The sequence below is a fragment of the Salvelinus fontinalis genome, chromosome 4, assembly GCF_029448725.1.
Source record: "Salvelinus fontinalis isolate EN_2023a chromosome 4, ASM2944872v1, whole genome shotgun sequence".
In the NCBI taxonomy this organism is placed as follows: Eukaryota; Metazoa; Chordata; class Actinopteri; order Salmoniformes; family Salmonidae; genus Salvelinus; species Salvelinus fontinalis.
Genome location: NC_074668.1, coordinates 69094036 through 69117873, shown reverse-complemented (window position 1 = coordinate 69117873; position 23838 = coordinate 69094036). Strand labels below are relative to the sequence as shown.

Here is a 23838-nt window from a genome sequence, read left to right as displayed (position 1 = left end):
TAAAAGTGCCCTGATAACTGGAGCAGGGGAGGATTAGTGTTGTAATCTAGCACAGAGCCAGGCTAAATCAACACCACAGGGCCTGTGGCGGAAAAGGGCACAGCGGTAAAGCTGGATCTCCTCCTAGGCCCTGTGGAGAGCCACACCGCTATCGCATGCTAGCTAAAACACTCTCTGATCATCTTTGACATACCACATGTGTGTTAAAGATGACCTCAGAGTGTGGATATTATCCAAAAACATCTACAATTCATGAGGTTGTAGTTAGAGTTACAGGGAGGTTGACATCTTGGCAGCATCATATCTTGCCCGAGCCTGGGTACCAGTCTGTTTATGTCATCATGCCACTCGTTGCCACTCCTGGTCATGCCATGGAGTTGACATGATACCAGATCTGGGACCAGGCTAATCTCACCCTAATATCCTGCAATAATAAATCCTCCACATGAGGGCCCTCTGTGTCTACAGCTGAAAGAGGACTCTTCACAAAGTACTGATGTTTAACAACATGCTCTTTGCAAAATGTCAGCACCTCTTTCTCAGTTTATCTCAGACCGAAGAGGGAGTTGCCAAAATGAGGGGCAGCAGTAGAATATGTAGAGAGGGACGGTGAGAGGACAACAATGGTAGTGTAACCGATGTGAGTTATGACCAACTGATACTCATTTGCATTCTGGATAAGTAGTAAGAATGAACACTTTACTTTATGTCATTTGCTATGCAGCGGCAGTGAAAGAGTTAAGGATGGTGTCTTGTCCACTGGAGGGCGATGAGTGAGTTATCTCCTTACCACCACAGGAGCAGAAAATGACTGAGGGTTTTCTCTGAGAGAACTTCCAGAGTTCATATAGTCTGCCTGGCTGCAGAAGGTACGGAGGCACGGAGACAGAGGAGGTGAGTGAACAGCTATGGTCTAAAGATGTTATTGTATCTCACAAAGACTCAAATGATGGATCATTGACATATGTTGGTGATATGCTACATATTGAATGTGCATTGTGTTTCTTACATATTCTTACTGATTCTTCTCCAGTTTCTCTGTCTAAGATCATATCAATGTGATAAATGACTTGTATGTTTATGAGCATCAATCTGTCAACGCTATGAGACTAATGTAAATGCATTAAAGGCCCGCCCAATTGTGTCTGAGGAACACTCTGGGTAAAGCTGCGTTGCTCTCGTGCATGACTGCACTGTTTTGTTTTTCTCTCCCAGGCCCAAACACTGTGAGGAAGATGAGGAGAGGAGACACCCCTCTGCTGAAGCAGCAGTCAAGCCCCTGCTTGGGAAACGGTGAGCCTGCTCTCACCCTCCTCCCCCTCTCTCCTTTTCTCTCCCTCTCTCAGGCTTATTCATTCACTCAATCTCTCACATGCTCTCTCACTCATACATGTAGACTCTCAGAGATGTAGACATCCGCCCAATAAATAAAACAACACCACTCCAACCAGTGCTCATAAATGTTGATATACTGTACTGTCTTAAAATATCTTTAGCCAGGGTGATACGTGTCTTTCTCATACACAGACTGACAGAGATGTAGTTGACCTTCTCTTACAGAGGTATCATTGACAGAAGGTACAGTAATTCAGGACAGGACCCCCACCTGTGACAACAGGCTGGTGTCTGAGAGAGCTCAGAGAGGACATGATAAAAACAGTGTGTGACAGCTGTGTTTGAGGCAAGAGAACTACTAATGGCTGCCCAGGGACAGGGAGCACTACGGTAAATGATCCAACACAGACAGGAAGATAGCAGGGATACAATGACCAGAACATTAGGAAACAACCCATTCAGGAGATGCTCAAATTCCTTTTTGCTCCAATGTGCTAACATCATGGTATCAAAATGCCACTTGCAGACTCAAAGGGGCTTCCTGGAACGTACAGAGGCTTAGAACAACATAACTCAACATGATCATGGCTCAGTTCTCTCTCATTCTCTCTGTCTCTCAGTCCCCACATCCCACTATCATAAGTACATCAGTGCAGAGTGGGAACCATTGAGATCAGACTGTGTCTGTGCCTACATTCATCTCCTGTAATGCTCTCTATGGAGCTGCAGCAGAAATCCCCTCGGTAACATGATCTAATGCTCCCAAAACCAGATGTGCAGATCAATAATAGGAAGTCAACTCCAATGCAGAACAACATTATTTCTCCATGTAATGAAGCTCTGAATGAAATATAGAGCAAGCTGAATGATATTGTTGCTGTCCAAAGATACTGTAAATCATCCTGCTGTGAGGCATTAGACAGTCAACCTCAACAGGCTAGGTAAAAATAAACACGGATTGTTAACATTGTGACCTGCATGTTGGAGTGTGTGTGTGTGTGTGTGTGTGTGTGTGTGTGTGTGTGTGTGTGTGTGTGTGTGTGTGTGTGTGTGTGTGTGTGTGTGTGTGTGTGTGTGTGTGTGTGAGCCAAGGGGGTTGGACAGGCAGCTGGGATGTAAGATGTAGTCATATGGGGGTAATCAGAGCTGCAGCAGTTGTCCATTGGGGGAAACAACAGGACCTTATCGACAACACTGAATTTAATCTGCCCTATATCTCTCTTTCTGGACCTCTACTGGGAACGCTGAACAACACCAGTACCAGGTAGGGAATGGAGCCCTATGTCATGTGTGTACAACATACACTACAAGCTATGTGAGTGTCTCTGCCGAAGCCAGTGTCAGATAGGATCAGCCTGGACTGAAATCACACAGATCAGGGTAGAGGGTCCTATACGGTTTCAAATTGTCAGCTTTGAGCATGAACATGAAGGACAGTGTGTGCATGGGTAAACATGGGTTTTGTGGGTCACTGTTTTGTCATCACCTATTCTAATTGGGTGATGTTAGAGTGTGAGGTAGTCTGATCCTTTACTGAGGATGATTACCCATCAGCTGACTGACATGATGCCAGAGAACTACAGCAGAATTATTCATTCTAACACTATGCACCTAAACCAAGGTCAGTCAGAGCTGAGATTAAGTTTGTGGGCGGGTCTGTCGAGGCTCTGAGGCAAAGCAGTGATGCATGGCTGCGCAGCGGCAGTCCTCTCAATCAGGGCTGCCTGGGTAATGTTTACAATACTTGCAACGGCTGCATAGCTTGCTATCTGGCTCCTTAAGGAGGAAGGCTGCGGCTACCAGCTTGTGATTTATCACTGTCCCAAAGATGGAGAGGAGTGTTTGTGTGTGAGTGTGAGTGTGTGTGAGCCCAGCCAGCTGAGGGGAGTGCCGGTGGCTTGCCTCTGGGCTCTCTCTTTGTTGACAGCCAGTTGTGACATATCCCAAGGATTAGTGGCTCTGTCGACATGATGCCATTGGCTTCTTAAAATAGATAGAGAAGGACACTCAAAGAAAACAGAACCGCGGTCGTGAACCACGGCAGGCTCAGTGTGGGACCGACCCACATCCCTGCCAGCCCGTCAGAGTCAGGCGACCAGCCTGTTAGCCAGTCTCTACCGCAGAGAGCCTGTACAGAAACACTGTGATCCTAGCTGAGATTTCCATCATCAGGACTCCCAGTGGAGACTGTACAGCACAGAGAGATGGCTGTGAACAGACCGGAAGGTAAGGCACGCAGATGATAACGAGTTAAGGTACACTACATACTGTTCTAGCAGCTAGAGCCTCGGAAACTATTGTGTTGCTGTTTGAGAGAGTGTGTTAAAGTTCATAACGTGTGATGGAAATGAGATGGCTATTACTCTGAGAGGAATACTGATGGCTTGTGGGTGTCTCTGACTGAGAAAATGATGTATAACTGATGCTGAGGCAGCAGTATAAGCAGAGAGACTAAGAGAGAAAGAGAGAGAGAGAGAGAGAGAGAGAGAGAGAGAGAGAGAGAGAGAGAGAGAGAGAGAGAGAGAGAGAGAGAGAGAGAGAGAGAGTGTGTGCGTGTGCGCGTGTGTGTGAGAGTGAGGCAGCACTGTTGTCCCATTTAGGGACGTGTCTGCACCGACAGATCAAGTGACCAAACCGCAAGGGGTTTGTTGATACCCCAAATGACTTAAAACCCTATCCACCCAGGCAGCACTGTGAGAGGAAGAAGCGGTGCTAAATTATTTATGAGAACCCATCTATTAATCAATGCTGCTGCTGCTTCACAGAAACTCTCTCAGCTTTCAGAGTTCACCTGTGGTCTTTGCTGTAATGTGCTGCTCTCTCTGTCTGTCTGCAGTGCAGTGGGCAGTGGACAGGTGCTAGTTTGATCCACAAAGCTGTTCTTGGAAGTGGCTTAGGGTGAGCAGTGGGGTGTTTGTGGCACATCATTTTGGCAGGAATGGCAGCCCTCTTGGAAAGGCTTGGCAGAATGGAGCTTTGACATTACTCTGTCACTGATGACACCAGAGCTTTTCTCTCAGGGGCACCAGGTCTGTATGGCCACAGTGCTGCCTGGGTGGATAGGGTTTTAAGTCATTTGGGGTATCAACAAACCCCTTGCGGTTTGGTCACTTGATCTGTCGGTGCAGACACGTCCCTAAATGGGACAACAGTGTGGTTACTGGACCAGTGACCGACAATCAGACACTGGGCTATAAAGTCTACAGTTCAACCGTTACTGTCACGGTTACACAGGTTATTATGATTAGGACCATAAACCTGAAAGGAATAGAGTTGGTATGTGTTTGGAGACAAATCAAAATGGCAGTCATACTGTATAAGTCGAGTTTTCAATTTTGAAAATCACGTTGAGCCACTTATGACAGCAGATTTTTTCAGTGTAATCTGCCAGCTCCAGATTTGTGTCCCTAGCCTCGTCTTCATACACGACCAACAAACATGAAACAGTATAAACAACATCGTTGCAGCCTGAGTCTACAGGCTGCAGATACTCTGGTCTTCAGGAAATGAAGAGAATGATGGAACAGCTGGGAATTAAAAGTGAATTAAATCCCAGGGGTAATACGATGACCTCTGACAGTACAATTCACTCAGCAGACAGTCTCTGCATTAGATAAACACTAACCTAATGTCATTCTCTAACCTGTCTCTATGTTGTCCTCAGAGAGGATATTACGGGGCCTGGCATTGACCCTAAAGGTCATAAGTGAAAATAGCATATTGTCTCGGAGGCAAGTACGGTTAGCATGTTGGATGTAACGTGATCAGCTGTCAGTACTTATGTCGGTCACAAGTGCTCAAGGATCCGCTTACCAGAGTAATTTCAAAAGGAGATTGCAGTACGCCACAATTTGTCAATCTGTCATGGTGGTTGTTTTGCCTTGCCTCAAGGTAACTCTGCTAAGCAAATAAATCAATATATGCTAATAGATTTAATATTAGCTAACACATTGTGCTAATAGTTCTCCTTTAATACTAGGTGAATATGCAAAGCAATGCTTATAGCAGAGGGATGTCATGACAGTGAGGTGTTGTGATGACAATGCAGATTTGAGTTCTGAGTGGATAGAAACACTGGAAATGGCAGCTATTTTTGGGGACAAATTAGGTGGCAGCGCCACCTCTTACAATAACGAAACTCCAGTCTAACCCCTCCAAAACTCCGAAGTGTATACGTACATACTGTATCTGTACAGTGTTTATACTAAGCTGCTACACTGCTGCTGGTGTTTTTACAGACATGCCACGACAATTCCCTAAGATCACGCTGAGTGAGGTGGATGAGGAGACACGTCTGCTGGCTGAGAAGGTGTACGCATCAGCACTGAAGGAGGAGGACACTAAGGATGCCCTGTCCATGTTCACCGTCCCTGAGGACTGTCCCATCGGCATGCACCAGGCCAAGGAGAGGGAGCTGCTCAAAGAGCTGGCAGAGCAGCATTCAGAAGAGAGCGCCAAGAGGTGAGTCTGGCTCTCAACAATACAGGACCTCATGGAATCTAAACTAGCTTATCAATTCTGTACTGGAGTGTTAAGTATTTATAAGAATGTTTTGTTTCCAGGAAGAAGAGTTTCAAGATGATCCGTTCGCAGTCAGCATCCTTGCAGGGCCTGCAGATCCCTGTGACTGCAGAGTGGGCCCGTTCTGTGGTGACCCCATTCCTCTCACCCTCCTCCACCTGCTCCTCACTTCCAGAGAACTGCCCCGAGTACCAGAGGGTCACCATCAGTGGAGACTACTGCGCTGGTGTAAGTGCTCCAAGCAGGTGGCATACAGTTCATACTCAACTCATACAGTATTTCACTGCATACTGGAAGAGTTGCAATGAAATGGGACAGTAATGATTGTGTAGATAGCTTTTCGTGTATTGATCTGAATATTGATGTGTATAGTGTATATTGATGTTTTTGGTTCATCTGTAAAAGAGAACTTAGACTCTTTATTTTATTTTTATTTCACCTTTATTTAACCAGGTAGGCTAGTTGAGAACAAGTTCTCATTTGCAACTGCGACCTGGCCAAGATAAAGCAAAGCAGTTCGACACATACAACAACACAGAGTTACACATGGAATAAAGAAACATACAATCAATAATACAGTAGAAAAATCTTTATACAGCATGTGCAAATGAGGTAGGATAAGAGAGGTAAGGCAATAAATAGGCCATGGTGGCAAAGTAATTACAATATAGCAATTAAACATTGGAATGGTAGGATGTGCAGAAGATGAATGTGCAAGTTGAGATACTGGGGTGCAAAGGAGCAAGATAAATAAACAAATACAGCATGGGGATGAGGTAGATTGGATGGGCTATTTACAGATGAGCTATGTACAGGTGCAGTGATCTGTGAGCTGCTCTGACAGCTGGTGCTTAAAGCTAGTGAGGGAGGTAAGAGTCTCCAGCTTCAGAGATTTTTGCAGTTCGTTCCAGTCATTGGCAGCAGAGAACTGGAAGGAGAGGCGACCAAAGGAAGAATTGGCTTTGGGGGTGACCAGTGAGATATACCTGCAGGAGCGCGTGCTACAGGTGGGTGCTGCTATGGTGACCAGTGAGCTGAGATAAGGTGGGGCTTTACCTAGCAGAGACTTGTAGATGACCTGGAGCCAGTGGGTTTGGCGACGAGTATGAAGCGAGGGCCAGCCAACGAGATCATACAGGTCGCAGTGGTGGGTAGTGTATGGGACTTTGGTGACAAAACGGATGACACTGTGATAGACTGCATCCAATTTGTTGAGTAGAGTGTTGGAGGCTATTTTGTAAATGACATCGCCGAAGTCAAGGATCGGTAGGATGGTCAGTTTTACGGTATGGGCATGTTTGGCAGCATGAATGAAGGATGCTTTGTTGCGAAATAGGAAGCCGATTCTAGATTTCATTTTGGATTGGAGATGTTTAATGTGAGTCTGGAAGGAGAGTTTACAGTCTAACCAGACACCAAGGTATTTGTAGTTGTCCACATATTCTAAGACAGAAACGTGATGCTGGACGGGCAGGCAGATGCAGGCAGTGATCGGTTGAAGAGCATGCATTTAGTTTTACTTGCATTTAAGAGCAGTTGGAGGCCACAGAAGGAGAGTTGTAGGGCATTGAAGCTCATCTGGAGGTTAGTTAACACAGTGTCCAACGAAGGGCCAGAGGTATACAGAATGGTGTTGTCGGCGTAGAGGTGATTCAAAGAATCACCAGCAGCGAGAGCAACATCATTGATGTATACAGAGAAGAGAGTCGGCCCGAAAATTGAACCCTGTGGCACCCCCATAGAGACTGCCCGAGGTTCGGACCACAGGACCTCCGATTTGACATACTGAACTCTACCGGAGAAGTAGTTGGTGAACCAAGCGAGGCAATCATTTGAGAAACCAGTCTGCCCTTAGTCTGCCAATAAGAATGTGGTGATTGACAGAGTCGAAAGCCTTAGCCAGGTCGATGAATACGGCTGCACAGTAATGTCTCTTATCGATGGCGGTTATGATATTGTTTAGGACCTTGAGCGTGGCTGAGGTGCACCCATGATCAGCTCTGAAACCAGATTGCATAGCGGAGAAGGTACGGTGAGATTCGAAATGGTCTGTAATCTGTTTGTTAACTTGGCTTTCAAAGACCTTAGAAAGGCAGGGTAGAATAGATATAGGTCTGTAGCAGTTTGGGTCTAGAGTGTCTCCCCCTTTGAAGAGGGGGAAGACCGCGGCAGCTTTCCAATCTATGCGAATCTCAGACGATATGAAAGAGATGTTGAACAGGCTAGTAATAGGGGTTGCAATAATTTCGGCAGATAATTTTAGAAAGAGAGGGTCCAGATTGTCTAGCCCGGCTGATTTGTAGGGGTCCAGATTTTGCGGCTCTTTCAGAACATCAGCTATCTGGATTTGGGAGAAGGAGAAGTAGGGGAGGTTTGGGCGAGTTGCTGTGGGGAGCGCAGGGCTGTTGACCGGGGTAGGGGTAGCCAGGTGGAAAGCAAGACCAGCCGTAGAGAAATGCTTATTGAAATTCTCAATTATTGTGGATGTATCGGTAGTGACAGTGTTTCCTAGCCTCAGTGCAGTGGACAGCTGGGAGGAGGTGCTCTTATTCTCCATGGACTTTACAGTGTCCCAGAACTTTTTTGAGTTTGTACTACAGGATGCAAATTTCTGTTTGAAAAAGCTAGCCTTAGCTTTCCTAACTGCCTGTGTATATTGGTTCCTAACTTCCCTAAAAAGTTGCATATCACGGGGGCTATTCGATGCTAATGCAGAACGCCACAGGATGTTTTTGTACTGGTCAAGGGCAGACAGGTCTGGAGTGAACCAAGGGCTATATCTATTGCTAGTTCTACATTTTTTGAATGGAGCATGCTTATTTAAGATGGTGAGGACGGCACTTTTAAAGAATAACCAGGCATCCTCTACTGACGGGATGAGGTCAATGTCATTCCAGGATACCCCGGCCAGGTCAATTAGAAAGGCCTGTTCGCAGAAGTGCAGACTCAGCATGACTCCCTGTCAAAATACAAGTTTGATAAACAATTTAAATAATAAAAGTGGTACTTTGGTATGACTTTAAATTCCCAGGTGGTTAGGAATAATTTTGTGTGGCAGGGAGTCCACAGGATGAAATGAAAAGCCATGTGATAAGACTAGTAATAACAGCTCTCTCCTCCCCCCAGATCACAGTAGAGGACTATGAACAGGCAGCAAAAACACTGATGAAAGCCCTGTTCATTAGGGAGAAGTACTCCAAACTGGCCTACCATCGCTTTCCCCGAACCGTCGCTCAGTTCCTCCGCAGCGCTGAGAACCAGACGTGGAAGGAAGAGGACGAGGTTCTACCAGGTATACACTGAGTTTACAAAACATTAACAACACCTTCCTACTTTTGAGTAGCACCTCCCTTTTGCTCTCAGAACAGACTCAATTCGTCGGGGCATGGACTCTATAAGGTGTTGAAAGCGTTCCACGGGGATGCTGGCCAATGTTGACTCCCGTGCTTCCCACAGTTGTGACAATTTGTCTGGATGTCCTTTAGGTGGTGGACCATTCTTGATACACACGGGAAACTGTTGAGTGTGAAAAACCAAGCAGCGTTGCAGCTCTTGACACAAACCGGTGCACCGAGCACCTACTACCATACCCCGTTCTTTAGTCTTGCCCATTCACCCTCTGAATGGCACACGTACACAGTCCATGTCTCAATTGTCTCAAGCGGATTTAACAAGTGACATCAATAACTGAACATAGCTTTCACCCTGAATTTCCCTGGTCAATCTATGTCATGTTGTTCATAACGTTTTGTACACTCAGTGTATACTCAAACAGTGCCCATAAATTAACTATATGTACATAATGTGTTCTTAACGTCCTGTACAAGTGGAGTCCATTGTATTAGTCTATGTCAGTCATACTGGTCTCCCCACAGATGTCTGCCCTTGCCCTAGAGAGGGGGAAGACCCTTACAGCATTGAGAATATCCCAGACAACCTGAGCTATGAGCTGCAGACGAAAGATGGCATAGTGTATGTGTATGAGAACGCAGAGGCTCTAAGTCTGAACAGGCCCCGCAGCCTGCCCTACCCTGACCTGGAGACCTTCGCTATAGACCTCAGCCATGTGCTGGCCATGATCGTTGATGGACCCACGTGAGTGACCACCACTTCCTGAACTCACCACTGTGTAATGGAGCTTTATTTTTGTCTCTGCATAACTAATGTGCTTTCCAGGAAGACCTATTGTCACAGACGCCTGAACTTCCTGGGCTCAAAGTTCTACCTGCATGAAATGCTCAATGAGATGGCTGAGTTAAAGGAACTGAAGGGTGTTCCACACAGAGACTTCTACAATGTCAGAAAGGCAAGTTCCAACACTTGAATGTGAAAGCTAAATTTGTCATGTAAAAAGTGAAAGTCCACCATTTAGACTAAATCTGATTTGTCCACTTTCCGACTGTGATGTCTCTTTCCCCAGGTGGACACACACATCCATGCAGCCGCCTGCATGTCCCAGAAGCACCTTCTAAACTTCATCCAGACCACCTACAAGACAGAGGCAGACCGTGTGGTGCTGGAGAAGGGCGGGCGGAAGTTGACCCTCAGAGAGGTGTTTGAACACCTCAACATGGACCCCTATGACCTCACTGTGGACTCCCTGGATGTACACGCTGTAAGACCCTCCCTCTCTCTATCTATTTCTCCTGCCATCATGCATACCCTTATGGTTTTCAGACACGTGTGAAGTTTCACATGTTAATTTTCCATGTATTTTTCCCTCGTGTGAAAATATATAACACTAGTACTCTATTAGGTGTTTAAAGCGACAATCCTTAATTGAAACATTAACAAAGGGATCTCCCCACCACAGTTTCAGTAAAAAGCCAAGGTTTGGGGCTGGAAAAATGCAACCACTCGCAAATCCTTACCCTACGCTACGGATGCAAGGACTGTACATCCATGATACACTACATGACCAAATGTACGTGAACACTTGCTCGTCGAACATCTCATTCCAAAATCATGGGCATGAATATGGAGTTGGTCCTCCCTTTGCAGCTATAACAGCCTCCACTCTTCTGGGAAAGCTTCCACTAGATGTTGGAACATTGAATCTTCTACAATGTCATTGTATGTTGTACCATTAAGCTTTCCCTTCACTGGAACTAGGTGGCCTAGCCCGAACCATGAAAAACAGCCCCAGACCATTATTCCTCCTCCACCAAACTTTACAGTTGGCACTATGCATTGGGGCAAGTAGCATTCTCCTGGCATTCGCCAAACCCAGATTCGTCTGTCGGAGTGCCAGATGGTGAAGCCTGATTCATCACTCCAGAGAACTCGTTTCCACTGCTCCAGAGTCCAATGGCAGCGAGCTTTACACCACTCCAGCCGACGCTTGCCATTGCACATGGTGATCTTTGCACATGGTGAACCCATTTCATGAAGCTCCCAACGAACAGTTATTGTGCTGACGTTGTTTCCAGAAGCAGTTTGGAACCCGGTAGTTGCAACCAAGGACAGACCAACTCCAGAGTGTTGCAACCGAGGACAGACCAACTCCAGAGTGTTGCAACCGAGGACAGACCAACTCCAGAGTGTTGCAACCGAGGACAGACCAACTCCAGAGTGTTGCAACCAAGGACAGACCAACTCCAGAGTGTTGCAACCGAGGACAGACCAACTCCAGAGTGTTGCAACCGAGGACAGACCAACTCCAGAGTGTTGCAACCGAGGACAGACCAACTCCAGAGTGTTGCAACCGAGGACAGACCAACTCCAGAGTGTTGCAACCGAGGACAGACCATTTTTAAGCGCTACGCACTTCAGCACTCAGCACTGAGGCAAAATGTTTTATATTCTTCAAGAATCAATTGGTAAATATGATTAATTCATAAATCCCAAAATGGATGTAGTCGCTAAGGATTGCCCCTGTAATAACAGGCAGTGACTTTCATACAGCAGAACTACACTGAGTGTACAAAACATTAAGAACACCTACTCTTTCCATGACATAGACTGACCAGGTGAATCCAGGTGAAAGCCATTATCCCGTATTGATGTCACTTGTTAAATCCACTTCAATCAGTGTAGATGAATGGGAGGAGATAGGTTAAAGAATAATTTTTAAGCCTTGAAACAATTGAGACATTGATTGTGTATGTGTGCCATTCAGGGGGTGAAAGAGTAAGACAAAAGATTTAAGTGACTTTGAATGGGGTATGGTCGTAGGTGCCAGGCGCACTGGTTTGTGTCAAGAACTGCAATGCTGCTGGGTTTTTCAGTTTCCCGTGTGTATCAAGACTGGTCAACCACCCAAAGGACATCCAGCCAACTGTGGAATGCATTGGAGTCAACGCAGGCCAGCATCCCTGTGGAACACTTACGACACATTGTAGAGTTCATGCCCTGATTAATTGAGGCTGTTCTGAGGGAAAAAGGGGGTTGCAACTCAATATTAGGATGGTATTTATAATGTTTTGTACACTCAGTGTATGTCACCATTTGAACATGATCCATTAACATGCCCGAAAAGAGAAATAATTGTCAAGCCCTGACCATAGTAAGCTGTTTTTTCCTCTGTGTTGGTTGGGGCGTGATAGTGACTTGGGTGGGTCATCTAGGTGTTTTTGTGTTTCTATGGTGGCCTGATATGGTTCCCAATCAGAGGCAGCTGTTTATCGTTGTCTCTGATTGGGGATCATATTTAGGTAGCCATTTCCTCATTTGTGTTTGTGGGATGTTGACTATGTGTAGTTGCCTATCAGCACTATTTTGTATAGCTTCACGTTTCGTTTGTTATTTTTGTTGGTTTGTTTGGTGTTCATTCATTGAAAGAGAATGTACGCATACCACGCTGCGCCTTGGTCTACTCATTTCAACGATCGTGACAATAATGTTGTCCACTGTTCTGCAAATGTCCCACATAATTTGTAACGCATTTAAGGATTTTTAGATGCAGTCACCCTATTTCCAGGTGTGGAAACATTGCTACTGTAACATGTTAACAGAATAACATTATTTCAACCCCACATGTGAACTAGTTTTCTTACATGTGAAACTGCACATTTTAATTATTTGTCATTTTTATCATGTGAAAGTATTCAGACCCCTTGACTTTTTTCACATTTTGTTATGTTACAGATTTATTCTAAAATGTATTAAATAGTTTTTTCCCTCATCAATCTACACACAATATCCCATAATGCAAAGCCAAAACATTTACTTATGTAAATGTGAAATATCACATTTACATAAGTATTCAGACCCTTTACTTAGTACTTGAAGCACCTTTGGCAGCAGTTAAAGCATCGAGTCTTCTTGGGTATGACACTACAAGATTGGCACACCTGTATTTGGGGAGTTTCTACCATTCTTCTCTGCAGATCATCTCAAGCTCTGTCAGGTTGGATGGGGAGGACAGCGACCCTAAGCACACAGCCAAGACAACGCAGGTGTGGCTTCGGGACAAGTCTCTCCAGTGATGTTCGATCGGGTTCAAGTCCGGGCTCTGGTTGGGCCACTCAAGGACATTCAGAGACTTGTCCCGGAGCCACTCCTGCGTTGTCTTGGCTATGTGCTTAGGGTCGTTGTCCTGTTGGAAGGTAAACTTTCGCGTCAGTCTAAGTTCCTGAGCGCTCTGAAGCAGGTTTTTATCAAGGATCCCTCATTACTTTGCTCCGTTCACCTTTCCCTCGATCCTGACTAGTCTCCTAGTCCCTGCTGCTGAAAAACATCCTCACGCCTCCCGGGTGGCGCAGTGGTCTAGGGCACTGCAACGCAGTGCTAGCTGCGCCACCAGAGTCCCTGGATTCGCGCCCAGGCTCTGTCGCAGCCGGCCGCGACCGGGAGGTCCGTGGGGCGACGCACAATTGGCATAGCGTCGTCCGGGTTAGGGAGGGTTTGGCCTGTAGGGATATCCTTGTCTCATCGCGCTCCAGCGACTCCCGTGGCGGGCCGGGCGCAGTGCGCGCTAACCGAGGGGGGCGGGTGCACGGTGTTTTCTCCGACACGTTGGTGTGGCTGGCTTCCGGGTTGGAGGCGCGCTGTGTTAAGAAGCAGTGCGGCTTGGTTGGGTTGTGATTCGGAGGACGCATGGCTTTCGACCTTCGTCTCTCCCGAGCCCGTACGGGAGTTGTAGCGATGAGACAAGATAGTAATTACTAGCGATTGGATACCACGAAAATTGGGGAGAAAATGGGATAATAAATAAATAAATAAATAAATAAATAAAACATCCTCACAGCATGATGCTGCCACCACCGTGCATCCCCATGAGGAAGGTATTGGCCAGGTAATGAGCGGTGCCAGGTTTCCTCCAGACGTGACGCTTGGCATTCAGGCCAAAGAGTTCAATCTTGGTTTCATCAGACCAGAGAATTTTGTTTCTCATGGTCTGAGAGTCTAAGTGCCTTTTAGCAAACTCCAAGCAGGCTGTCATGTGCTTTTTACTGAGGAGTGGCTTCCGTCTAGCAACTCTACCATAAAGGCCTGATTGGTAGAGTGCTGCAGAGATGGTTGTCCTTCTGGAAAGTTCTCCCATCTCCACAGAGAAACTCTAGACCTCTGTCAGAGTGACTATCGGGTTCTTATCGGGTTCTTATGTCCCCCGGTTGCTCAGTTTTTATTTATTTTTATTAATTTTTTATTTAACCTTTATTTAACCAGGTAGGCAAATTGAGAACACGTTCTCATTTACAATTGCGACCTGGCCAAGATAAAGGCCGGCGGCCAGCTCTAGGCCGGCGGCCAGCTCTAGGAAGACTCTTAGTGGTTCCAAACTTCTTCCATTTAAGAATGATGGAGGCCACTGTGTTGTTTGGGACCTTCAATGCTGTCGAAATGTTTTGGTACCCTTCTACAGATCTGTGCTTTGACACAATCCTGTCTCCGAGCTCTACGGCCAATTCCTTCGACCTCATGGCTTGGTTTTTGCTCTGACATGCACTGTCAACTGTGGGACCTTAAATTTTTTTTTTTGCGATTATGGGGTATTCTATGTAGATTGTTGAGTTTTTTATTTTATTCAAACCATTTTAGAATAAAAGTCAAGGGGTCTGAATACTTTCCGAAGGCACTGTATGAAACTGCAAATGTGATTTTCACATGTGAACTTGTATTTCCACATGGGAGAGTGAGATTTTCACATGTGAACTTGTATTTCCACATGGGAGAGTGAGATTTTCACATGTGAACCTGCATATCTAATTTTGACCTGGAAATTTCCCAAGTGAAACCCCAATTCACATGTTTTTTTATTTTATTCAACTAGGCATATCAGTTAAGAACAAATTCTTATTTACAATGAATGCCTACCGGGGAACAGTGGGTTAACGGCCTTGTTCAGGGGCAGATCGACAGATTTCTATCTTGTCAGCTCGGGGATTCAATCCAGCAACTTTTCGGTTACTGGCCCAACGCTCTAACCACTAGGATACCTGCCACCCCAATTTTCACCTCACCATGTTATGTGAAAACATGTTTCTCTCCTCACATGTTAGACGGTGGTGTTAACATGTGAAAGTTAAGTTCAACATCTGAAAACAGAATGCTAATTTGAAATGTGTTTTTTTGTAAGAGTATATCATCCATACTGTACAGGAACAGCTGTTATGCCATAAAACACATATTTATTGTGTAACCATAGCTGTTCAGTTATATCTATAGCTAGAGACACGTGTTCGTTTTGGAGATCTGTTAGCACCATCCATAAGCTAATATCAGATACCTGTGTGTGTCTCACCCCACAGGGCAGACAAACCTTTCACAGATTCGATAAGTTCAACTCCAAGTACAACCCAGTGGGGGCCAGTGAACTCAGAGAAATCTACCTGAAAACAGACAACCTCATAGATGGAGAGTACTTTGCACGCATTATCAAGGTATAGTTCATTCAGAAAACATCCTGATTCTCTCAAATTGATAACACATGTTATGTTGCATAAGCTATCATTATTATGCAAAAACAACATGTGCAGTAACACATTTGCACATGTGTTACTCTGATGGATGGGAGGTGACAGAGACCCAGAATAATGGTTTTGTTTGGAGATGAGAGAACTTCTCACTTATTTGATCTTTCTACCACGTCTTGCCCTTGACAGGAAGTGTCCCATGACCTAGAGGAGAGTAAGTACCAGCATGCTGAGCCTCGTCTGTCCATCTACGGACGCTCTGCAGACGAATGGGACAGCCTCTCCAAGTGGTTCATCCAGCACAAAGTGCACTCTACCAACATGCAGTGGATCATCCAAGTCCCCAGGATCTAGTAAGTGCTGCTGCCTGAGTGACAGCTAAAGTCAAAGAGTTACATTTCACTTTCAACTGGAGGAATAATGTAACATGGCCACTATGAAAGATAGTACTCTTTTTGTGAGATGTTTGTCATCCTTAAAAATGTTTCACTTCTTTCAGTGATATTTTCAAGTCAAAGAAGTTGATCACTAACTTTGCCAAGATGTTGGAGAACATATTCCTTCCTCTGTTTGAGGCCACAGTCAATCCACAGAAGCATAAAGAGCTACATGTATTTCTCAAATATGTGAGTATAATTCATTTAGATTTTCCTGCAAAATGTATCCCGATAGTGTCAACCATTCACCATTCAACCCCTACTCTTCCTGTGCAGGTGACAGGCTTTGACAGTGTGGATGATGAGTCCAAGCACAGTGACCACATGTTCTCCTACAAGAGCCCCAAGCCTGAGCAGTGGACAGCAGATGAAAACCCTCCCTACAGCTACTACCTCTTCCACATGTACGCCAACATCATGGTGCTCAACAATCTGAGGAAGTAAGTACCTGTTGATATCTGCCCCTCTCAGGCCTCTGGTAACGAACCCAAACCATTATATCTCTTTCAAGAGAAACCGAGAGTTCCAACTGTCCTTCTACTGATGCTGCTGAGGGGAAAATGTAGGTGTTACACCCACTGTTCAGTTGCTATTATTCATTGAATTTAAGGCACTTCAGAATGAGGGCAACCAAGGGGAGCAGAACAGGTGTCTGGTTGCAGGCATGCTACATTGCTGCACAGTGTAATGCACCAACGCATCTATAAATAAGAGTGCCTTGGTCCTCCTTTTTTTTTGATGACCAATTTACACCTTTTACCAAAGAGCACCTTCTATCTACCAAAATATACTATAGTGTACCTTAGTAGCGCTTCCCTTCCTCCTCTTGCATCTATAAATAAATTCCTTATGATAATACAAAGGAATAGAATTACAGTCTCTGACAGACTTGAATTACTGGCACATATGGTCAAGGAGCTCCTCCAAAGTCACTGAAGGTGCTACTGTAGGCCTACATAATACACTTGTGTGTGTGTGTGTGTGTGTGTGTGTGTGTGTGTGTGTGTGTGTGTGTGTGTGTGTGTGTGTGTGTGTGTGTGTGTGTGTGTGTGTGTGTGTGTGTGTGTGTGTGTGTGTGTGTGTGTGTGTGTGTGTGTGTGTGTGTGTGTGTGTGTGTGTGTGTGTGAATATGACCACGGAATATTTCCCTGGGTCTCTTCCAGAGAGCGAGGCTTAAGCACCTTCCAGTTCCGTCCACATTGCGGGGAGGCTGGATCCATCACCCACCTGGTCTCTGCTTTCCTCACCGCTGACAACATCTCCCACGGCCTCAACCTCAAGAAGGTCCTCTACTACCATACTGAATCCTGCATCATCTGTCCTCAACACACTCTAGCCTACACACACTTATTTGCCATCAAATATACTGTAAATGCTGAACTCCCATGTTTGAATGGAGCATGCTGATCTCCCATGTGATACAGTAGGTGCTACTCACATGAATAGTGGATGTCATGAGATGACCCTAAAGAAATGCAAAGCTATCTAATATTCTCACATGAAAGCATGCTGTATAAATGCTAGTCATTGTAATGCAGTAACAGTGTACAGCCCTTTTGGCCTCACTGTTTGCTTCATTTTCCTGTCTATCCGTGGGCCTAACCAGCACACAGACAAAGAAAAGCCCTGTCTACCAGGCCTGCTCCACGCAAATACAGCCACTGAAAATAACCGAGCCAGCCACAGGGACAGGAGCTAGTTATCAACTTTTGACACATTTTAACATCCACCGTGTCTGCTGAACAGTAAGCAGAGACCCTGTATGATGAGCAGGTGACAGCGAGGTATGTGTAAGTCTGTGTGTATGTACTGAGTGTGTCTGTCTCTCTCTGCCACAGAGCCCTGTCCTACAGTACCTGTACTACCTGGCCCAGGTGCCCATTGCCATGTCTCCTCTGAGCAATAACAGCTTGTTCCTGGAATATTCCAAAAACCCTCTCAGGGAGTTCCTACACAAGGGGCTGTGTGTGTCTCTATCAACAGATGATCCTATGCAGTTCCACTATACCAAGGTAAACTCCAGCTGAGTGTTCCATAGCTGTTTTGTAGGACAGTACTTGATGACAGTGTGTCCTGTCTGTAGGAGGCACTGATGGAGGAGTATGCCATTGCGGCCCAGCTGTGGAAGCTCAGCACCTGTGATGTGTGTGAGATTGCCAGGAACAGTGTGCTGCAGAGTGGCCTGTCTCACCAGGTAGAGCCCTGGGCATTGATATCTACCCTCTTAGAAAAAAGGGTTCCAAAAGGGTTCTTCCCTGTCCCAACAGGAGAACCCTCTTTGTTCCAGGTAGAACCCTTTTTGGTTCTCGGTAGAAACCCTCGTTGGAAAGGATTCTACATAAACCCAAAAGTGTTCTAACAGGAACCAAAAAGGGTACTTCAAAGGGTTTTCCTATGGGGACAGCCAATGAACTTTTACGTTCTAGATAACACCTTTTTTATAAGAGTGTATAATAGCATGAATGCAAAATAACATTAAAATATCCTTCCCCTGTCCCCCATCTAATGGAGTGGTTATACCTAAGGAGTTTACATGATATACAATCTCTGGTAATACTGTATGACTCATTTTGTGCAGGAGAAGAAGCACTTTATTGGGGCCAACTACTTGAAGGATGGACCTGAGGGCAACGACATTCGGCGGACCAATGTGGCTCAGATCCGCATGGCCTACCGCCACGAGACCCTGTGCAATGAGCTCAGCTTCCTAGTGGATGCAGTGAAAACTGAAGCGGCCATTGGCACACAACCAGAGTTACCACAATAACATGGGATTTAGCTCAATCCGTGCATGTAAGCTCTCAACCATCACAACGGTATCTCTTGCATTCACGGTGGAAAAAACCCAATGGTTTGAATGAATAAGTGTGTCTCCTGTTTCTCTGGCTGCATGTGTGATAGTAGTTCTGAAAGTAGTGCTCAAGTGGCAAAAGTGATCCCCGAAAATTGTGTGCCATGTACAGATATATGCCTAAGTGGCTGGCCCACATGGAGGAATATGTAGGTCAAGCACAGTTTCCAGAAAAGCAGTTGCTTTCAAACTAGGCATTTCATGGATAATTGAGGTAAGACAGTAATTCTGCTAATAGATCATGCATGTATGAACTACACATTGACACATCCAAAGCGGGAGGCTTAATAAATACTTATTAGTCGCCAAAGTTCCGGAGCATGTCTTTAACAGTATAAAAATAGTTTGGAGAGGTAGCAGTAGGAGCCAACTACATCTTAGTGTCTAAATTATGTATGTCCACAGTACAAAGGTTTCTTTCTACAGTGCAGCAACATCATTTGCACTAAGGCTGGTTCACTCTGCAGAGCACTTACTCACAGTTCAGCAATGTTACAAAATATTTGGGTTTCAAGTGCAATGTCTGGGAGAAAAAACACTGGCCACTTCTACTTTGATGTCTAACACTCACTGTATCATGCCCTAGTGATGGGCGGTCCCAGCTGTTTACGGAACCTGACAGTGTTTATCTCTGGAGCTGGAACACTGCTTTAGCTGTGATGAATGGTACATTTCCACTGTCCCTTTCCATGTGTGCTTGTTTTTTACAGGATGTCATGCAGTAGGTTCCAAGGAGGACACTGAAGTCAGTTGTGGACACTGTAGGTACAAAACATTGTACTTGTATGCACTGTATGATATTTGCTTGAAATATTTGTGTGAATGTTTTGTTTCAATTTGAATGAAAACAGGCATTTCTATTGGTCAGAGTATGCAATATTTAATTTGGATGTACTGTATGTATAACTTTGGAAAGCAACTATGAGCCAATTGAATGTTAAGAGTTTGGACAAGAGAGACAAATGTGAAGGCATGTGTTCTCCTCTAGTTGCACTGAGATACAAGTGTCCAAAGATGGCCAAAGATGTAATACTGCTTTCTCACCTCTTGCTCGTTAGTGGTTGACAAAATGCTGTAAAATAGCCTGTTTTTAATTATGTTACTTTTGTTATCAATAAAGATATTTAAACATGGATTATTCCGTTTTTTTTTGTCATGCAGCAATTTAAAACTGTGAGATAATGTAATACATTGTTTATTAGAACATGAATACTACGAAGCGCTAACCCAAATATCCTGGCAGTAGCCTGACACATTTCCAAAAAGGCTAAGAAGTAACTGCAAGGCAGGGATACAAAAAGTTAGAATTTATTGCATCAGTTCAAGATTGGCATTAGTTAAAACACATGATTTAACATGCAGTAGTTAGCAGTGGCCATGGCATACTGACTAACTTTATCTGAAGTCATCAAATGAATTATCTGTGTAGTAGAAAATATGAACCCATTTTGAATTCAGCTACTATAATAGTCCTTGCCTCAACCCATCCACGTTGCAGCAATAATTGCCTTGATGACATCGCCATCTAGTGGTTAAAATACAGGATGATCTCTAGAAGAATCTATTTTGAATATGAACGGCACAAAACAACAAGGAGACATAAAGTCACTTTTTAAAGCAAAATTGGAAAGGCATCCCATGCTATAAATAAATGCATTTGAATAACATCAATGCACACTTTGTACAAACGACTAAACAACATAACTTCCATAAGCATGAACATAACTTTAAAAAAGCAGCCTGACCTTATCTTTGGTTTTACATAATCTAAAGCATCAAGGTTTTGTCTCTGATGCTGAATCAGTGTTGGTCTCATCACTGATGTTCACACTGATGTCATTGGCTGTCTCTTTGCACACATCCTCCTCAGGCTCAGCCCTAGCTTCTCCCTCAGTCTGGGCTTCCTTTGTGTCCTTCATACAGGTGTGTGCTGCACACTCCTCGGTCTCAATGTACTCTTTCGGCTGCTCCCCATCCCAGCAGGGGAGAATAGTCTTGAGGCCATTGTTCCTTTTGAAAGAGGAAAAAAAAAATGTTACTTTTTTTTAACACAGTTAACACAGCATCAACTTACATCCCTAAAGTCACTCTGGTATAAATCAAATGTATGCATGACCATGTCAACAGGTATATGTTATAGCAATTGTGCTTAATGAATTACCATTATCTAAATAATGGCTTTCAATTCAAGGGATCTTACATATCTAGTTTTTTCCCTTTTACAAAAAAAGACGTAAAAACACTTACGTTCTAAAGTACATGAGAATGGCCATTGCAGTCAGAAGAAGAACAATGGCCGAGGTGATAAGTAATGCTTTTGGCAGCACTAAAACAACAGAGCACAGGAGAGGGAAGAGATTACTCGTACAAAATGAGCCTTGTCACTTTCACTCCCAATGGTAATGATGACAGAACATACGAGTGGTTTGATGGACAACAGCAATGCTGGTAGTTAATGTCTCAAACCTCCAATTGAAGACTTTGCGCTGCTCATGGACTGGGGTAGTTCTACCTCTACCTCCTCTGGGTTATCAGAAAAACTACTGAGCGAGAGAAGGGAGGAGCGAGAATGAGAGGTGGGCCGTGCGGACTGTGTGGAGGGGACAAGATGAATGATGGCTGGAGAGAGGGAGGTAGAGGGGGGTGAGGCCGCTCCTGAAGGAGAAAGATGTGGTTAGTAATTTTATTCACATTCAATTAAATGAATACATTGATATCCAGCATTGACATCACAGTGGCTGTTTGCCAAATATTTTCATTTCACTCAATTCCTAAAACTTGGTCAAACCAAACCAGAGACAGTTCAGGAAGTTAATGTAGGATGTTTTTCACACTCAAATGTTCCCTTTTCCTCTCACGTTCATACAATTGTTAGTTTCACAAAGGAAATTAAAGTACGTGATTTGACTTTCTGGAAAAATTCCAATTACCTCAGAGTTTGGGGTCAACAAAATGGCACAGAGCAATTAGATTATGTATCCATGAATCACCATACCATAATATTGCTCTATTTTATCTTTGATCCATTGACTGCATGGAGATTTTTTAAATCCTTTCCTGTACCTGAAGTGTTGAAGCAGAACACATCAAAACGTTTGGTGACAGAGGCTCTCCATTTGATGACACCGGTCTGGTTTTGACCACAGGTTTTACTGGCCTCAATACGAGGGATCACTGCAAAATGTTCATCAATCCACCCAAACCTAGAGACACAGCCGATTTAAAATGGATTCATTAATTCTCAGAGGTTATCTATTATGAAAATGATCACTAGAATACAAAGAAGAATCGAATCCAAAAGCCATTTTACCTGCATGTTTCCAAGCCCAGTCTCTGAGCCTCCTCAACCTGGGAATTGGAGGCCATGGTTACACCCAGAGACCAGCACACCTCCCTGGCCTCAGAGGCATTGAAGGCATAGGCAAACTGGTTTGCGTCATTTGTGTAGCTGACCAGAAACACCCCAGCTATGTGTCTCTCTGGGAAAGCTGGTGATAAGGGAATTGAAGATAAGTTTCTGTGCATATTTGCTGGTTTTAAAACATTAGCAATATTTCACTGTTCTTGTTTCTAATTAGTCAAGTTCATCAATTTGAAAATCCAATAATAAGTCAGAATATTTTAAACTCCTTTTTCGTTTAGATAATTTAGTGAAAAAATGCATTTGCATGCCTTGTATTATTTCATGTATTTTTATATCAATGTTCATCAGTAATCATTAAGGAAGATAATAAAATCACTTCAAAATGATGTTCAAAATAATTCCCCAAAAGCACAGTGCATATTTGAGAACGGATTTCAAATAGTGAAAGAAGGCAACATCTTTGAGCTTTGAGGCACATGCAGTATAATCAAAACAAAAAATGATTCTTACCATGAATTTTGCTAGGATCAACATGTAGACCAGAGAATGACAGTGTGAGAGGCAGTAGTAGTGATAGTATCCAAACCTGCATCATGGTTACCAATGGTCAGAGACACAGGACTGGGAGCTAATGGGGTGACAAGTGTTCCACTGTGTGTCTGTGTGTCTGTGAGCCAAAATGAAGAGGTTAGTGAGAGGTGATTCTCTTCAGATCAGAAGGGTGGGTTCATGAAGTGTACAAGGCTGTTGCATAAATGACCAGTCAGACGAGGTGGTGACAAGGCCACGGAACCACCGGGAACAGGAAGCAGGAAGTACGTTGTACAGGCTATTCAGTATGGGCACTTTAGGATCCAACCAGGTCCAAGAATAAGATAAATGTAGCAAGACGTTAACATAACATGGAGCAGAAGCTTCGGAAGTGTGGCATAAACTGCTGAAGTAGTTAATTAACTGAGAATACGATGAACATCTCTTACTCATAATACCCCGTAATAACGCATTATGCTTGAAAAGACATATGGAGGATTCCATCCAAACTGATCTTCAGGACTCCTTTACCAACTTCAGGAAAACATTTCTGAGATGATCATGTAAACTACTAACATCAAAACATTGAACCTGAGGAAGATTTGTTTTAATAGATAGGCAAGTCAAATTGGGAGACTGCCTAAAAAACTTATGAATACAGAATAAGCAAAAATCAAACAAGCTAGTCCTTAAGTTGTAATCTTTCGAGAGAGTACAGGAGGAGTGTTTGGCACAGATAGATGTTGGGAAAATTGTTTATTGTTATTGGCTTTGGCACCTCACACAATGATTTCCTCCATCTGCCCATTGCTCAGTCATTAACAAGCTCGTGATCCCTGGCATCCTCTGATGTGACTCTGACACACAGCGAAATCCCACTTCCAGCAAACACCTCACCCCAACCTAGTACAGCAGGAAATGACGCAGGCAGAACTGAAAAAT

At 44.3% G+C, this 23838-nt stretch overlaps 2 protein-coding genes across 5 annotated transcripts; one reads left to right on the top strand and one right to left on the bottom strand.

Moving 5' to 3' along the window:
* The first annotated feature begins 800 nt into the window (after positions 1-800).
* Positions 801-20136, top strand: LOC129852708 (AMP deaminase 3-like). Of its 4 annotated transcripts, none has more exons than XM_055918316.1 (16): positions 801-894; positions 1216-1293; positions 5574-5796; positions 5898-6084; positions 8983-9148; positions 9732-9951; positions 10033-10162; positions 10277-10471; positions 15549-15680; positions 15903-16066; positions 16213-16339; positions 16427-16590; positions 17314-17434; positions 17989-18162; positions 18234-18344; positions 18729-20136. In XM_055918316.1, the coding sequence occupies exons 2-16, from the start codon at positions 1236-1238 to the stop codon at positions 18915-18917; spliced, it is 2361 nt and encodes a 786-aa protein (XP_055774291.1). In that variant the 5' UTR covers positions 801-894; positions 1216-1235; the 3' UTR covers positions 18918-20136. The 4 variants fall into 4 exon arrangements, with proteins under 4 accessions (XP_055774291.1, XP_055774290.1, XP_055774289.1 ...); XM_055918315.1 differs by lacking the exon at positions 801-894 and having other exon boundaries at positions 1185-1293; positions 18729-18943; positions 19712-20136; XM_055918314.1 differs by lacking the exon at positions 801-894 and having other exon boundaries at positions 1185-1293.
* A 157-nt stretch (positions 20137-20293) lies between these two features.
* Positions 20294-23822, bottom strand: LOC129852727 (lymphatic vessel endothelial hyaluronic acid receptor 1-like). The gene is made up of 6 exons (XM_055918384.1): positions 22876-23822; positions 22312-22489; positions 22065-22204; positions 21468-21656; positions 21249-21327; positions 20294-21011 (listed from the first exon to the last, which is right to left on the bottom strand). The coding sequence occupies exons 1-6, from the start codon at positions 22958-22960 to the stop codon at positions 20777-20779; spliced, it is 906 nt and encodes a 301-aa protein (XP_055774359.1). The 5' UTR covers positions 22961-23822; the 3' UTR covers positions 20294-20776.
* Between the last annotated feature and the right edge of the window lie 16 nt (positions 23823-23838).

Bases quoted from the DNA above. Each gene is read 5' to 3' on its own strand.
- LOC129852727 (XM_055918384.1), bottom strand. From the start codon at position 22,960: ATGATGCAGGTTTGGATACTATCACTACTACTGCCTCTCACACTGTCA. The intron at 21,328-21,467 runs GTTTGAGACATT...CTGTTGTTTTAG, and splicing joins CGCAAAGTCTTCAATTGGAG to TGCTGCCAAAAGCATTACTT. The intron at 21,012-21,248 runs GTAAGTGTTTTT...CTCTTTCAAAAG, and splicing joins ATTCTCATGTACTTTAGAAC to GAACAATGGCCTCAAGACTA.
- LOC129852708 (XM_055918315.1), top strand. From the start codon at position 1,185: ATGACTGCACTGTTTTGTTTTTCTCTCCCAGGCCCAAACACTGTGAGG. The intron at 10,472-15,548 runs GTAAGACCCTCC...CTCACCCCACAG, and splicing joins ACTCCCTGGATGTACACGCT to GGCAGACAAACCTTTCACAG. The intron at 16,340-16,426 runs GTGAGTATAATT...CTTCCTGTGCAG, and splicing joins TACATGTATTTCTCAAATAT to GTGACAGGCTTTGACAGTGT.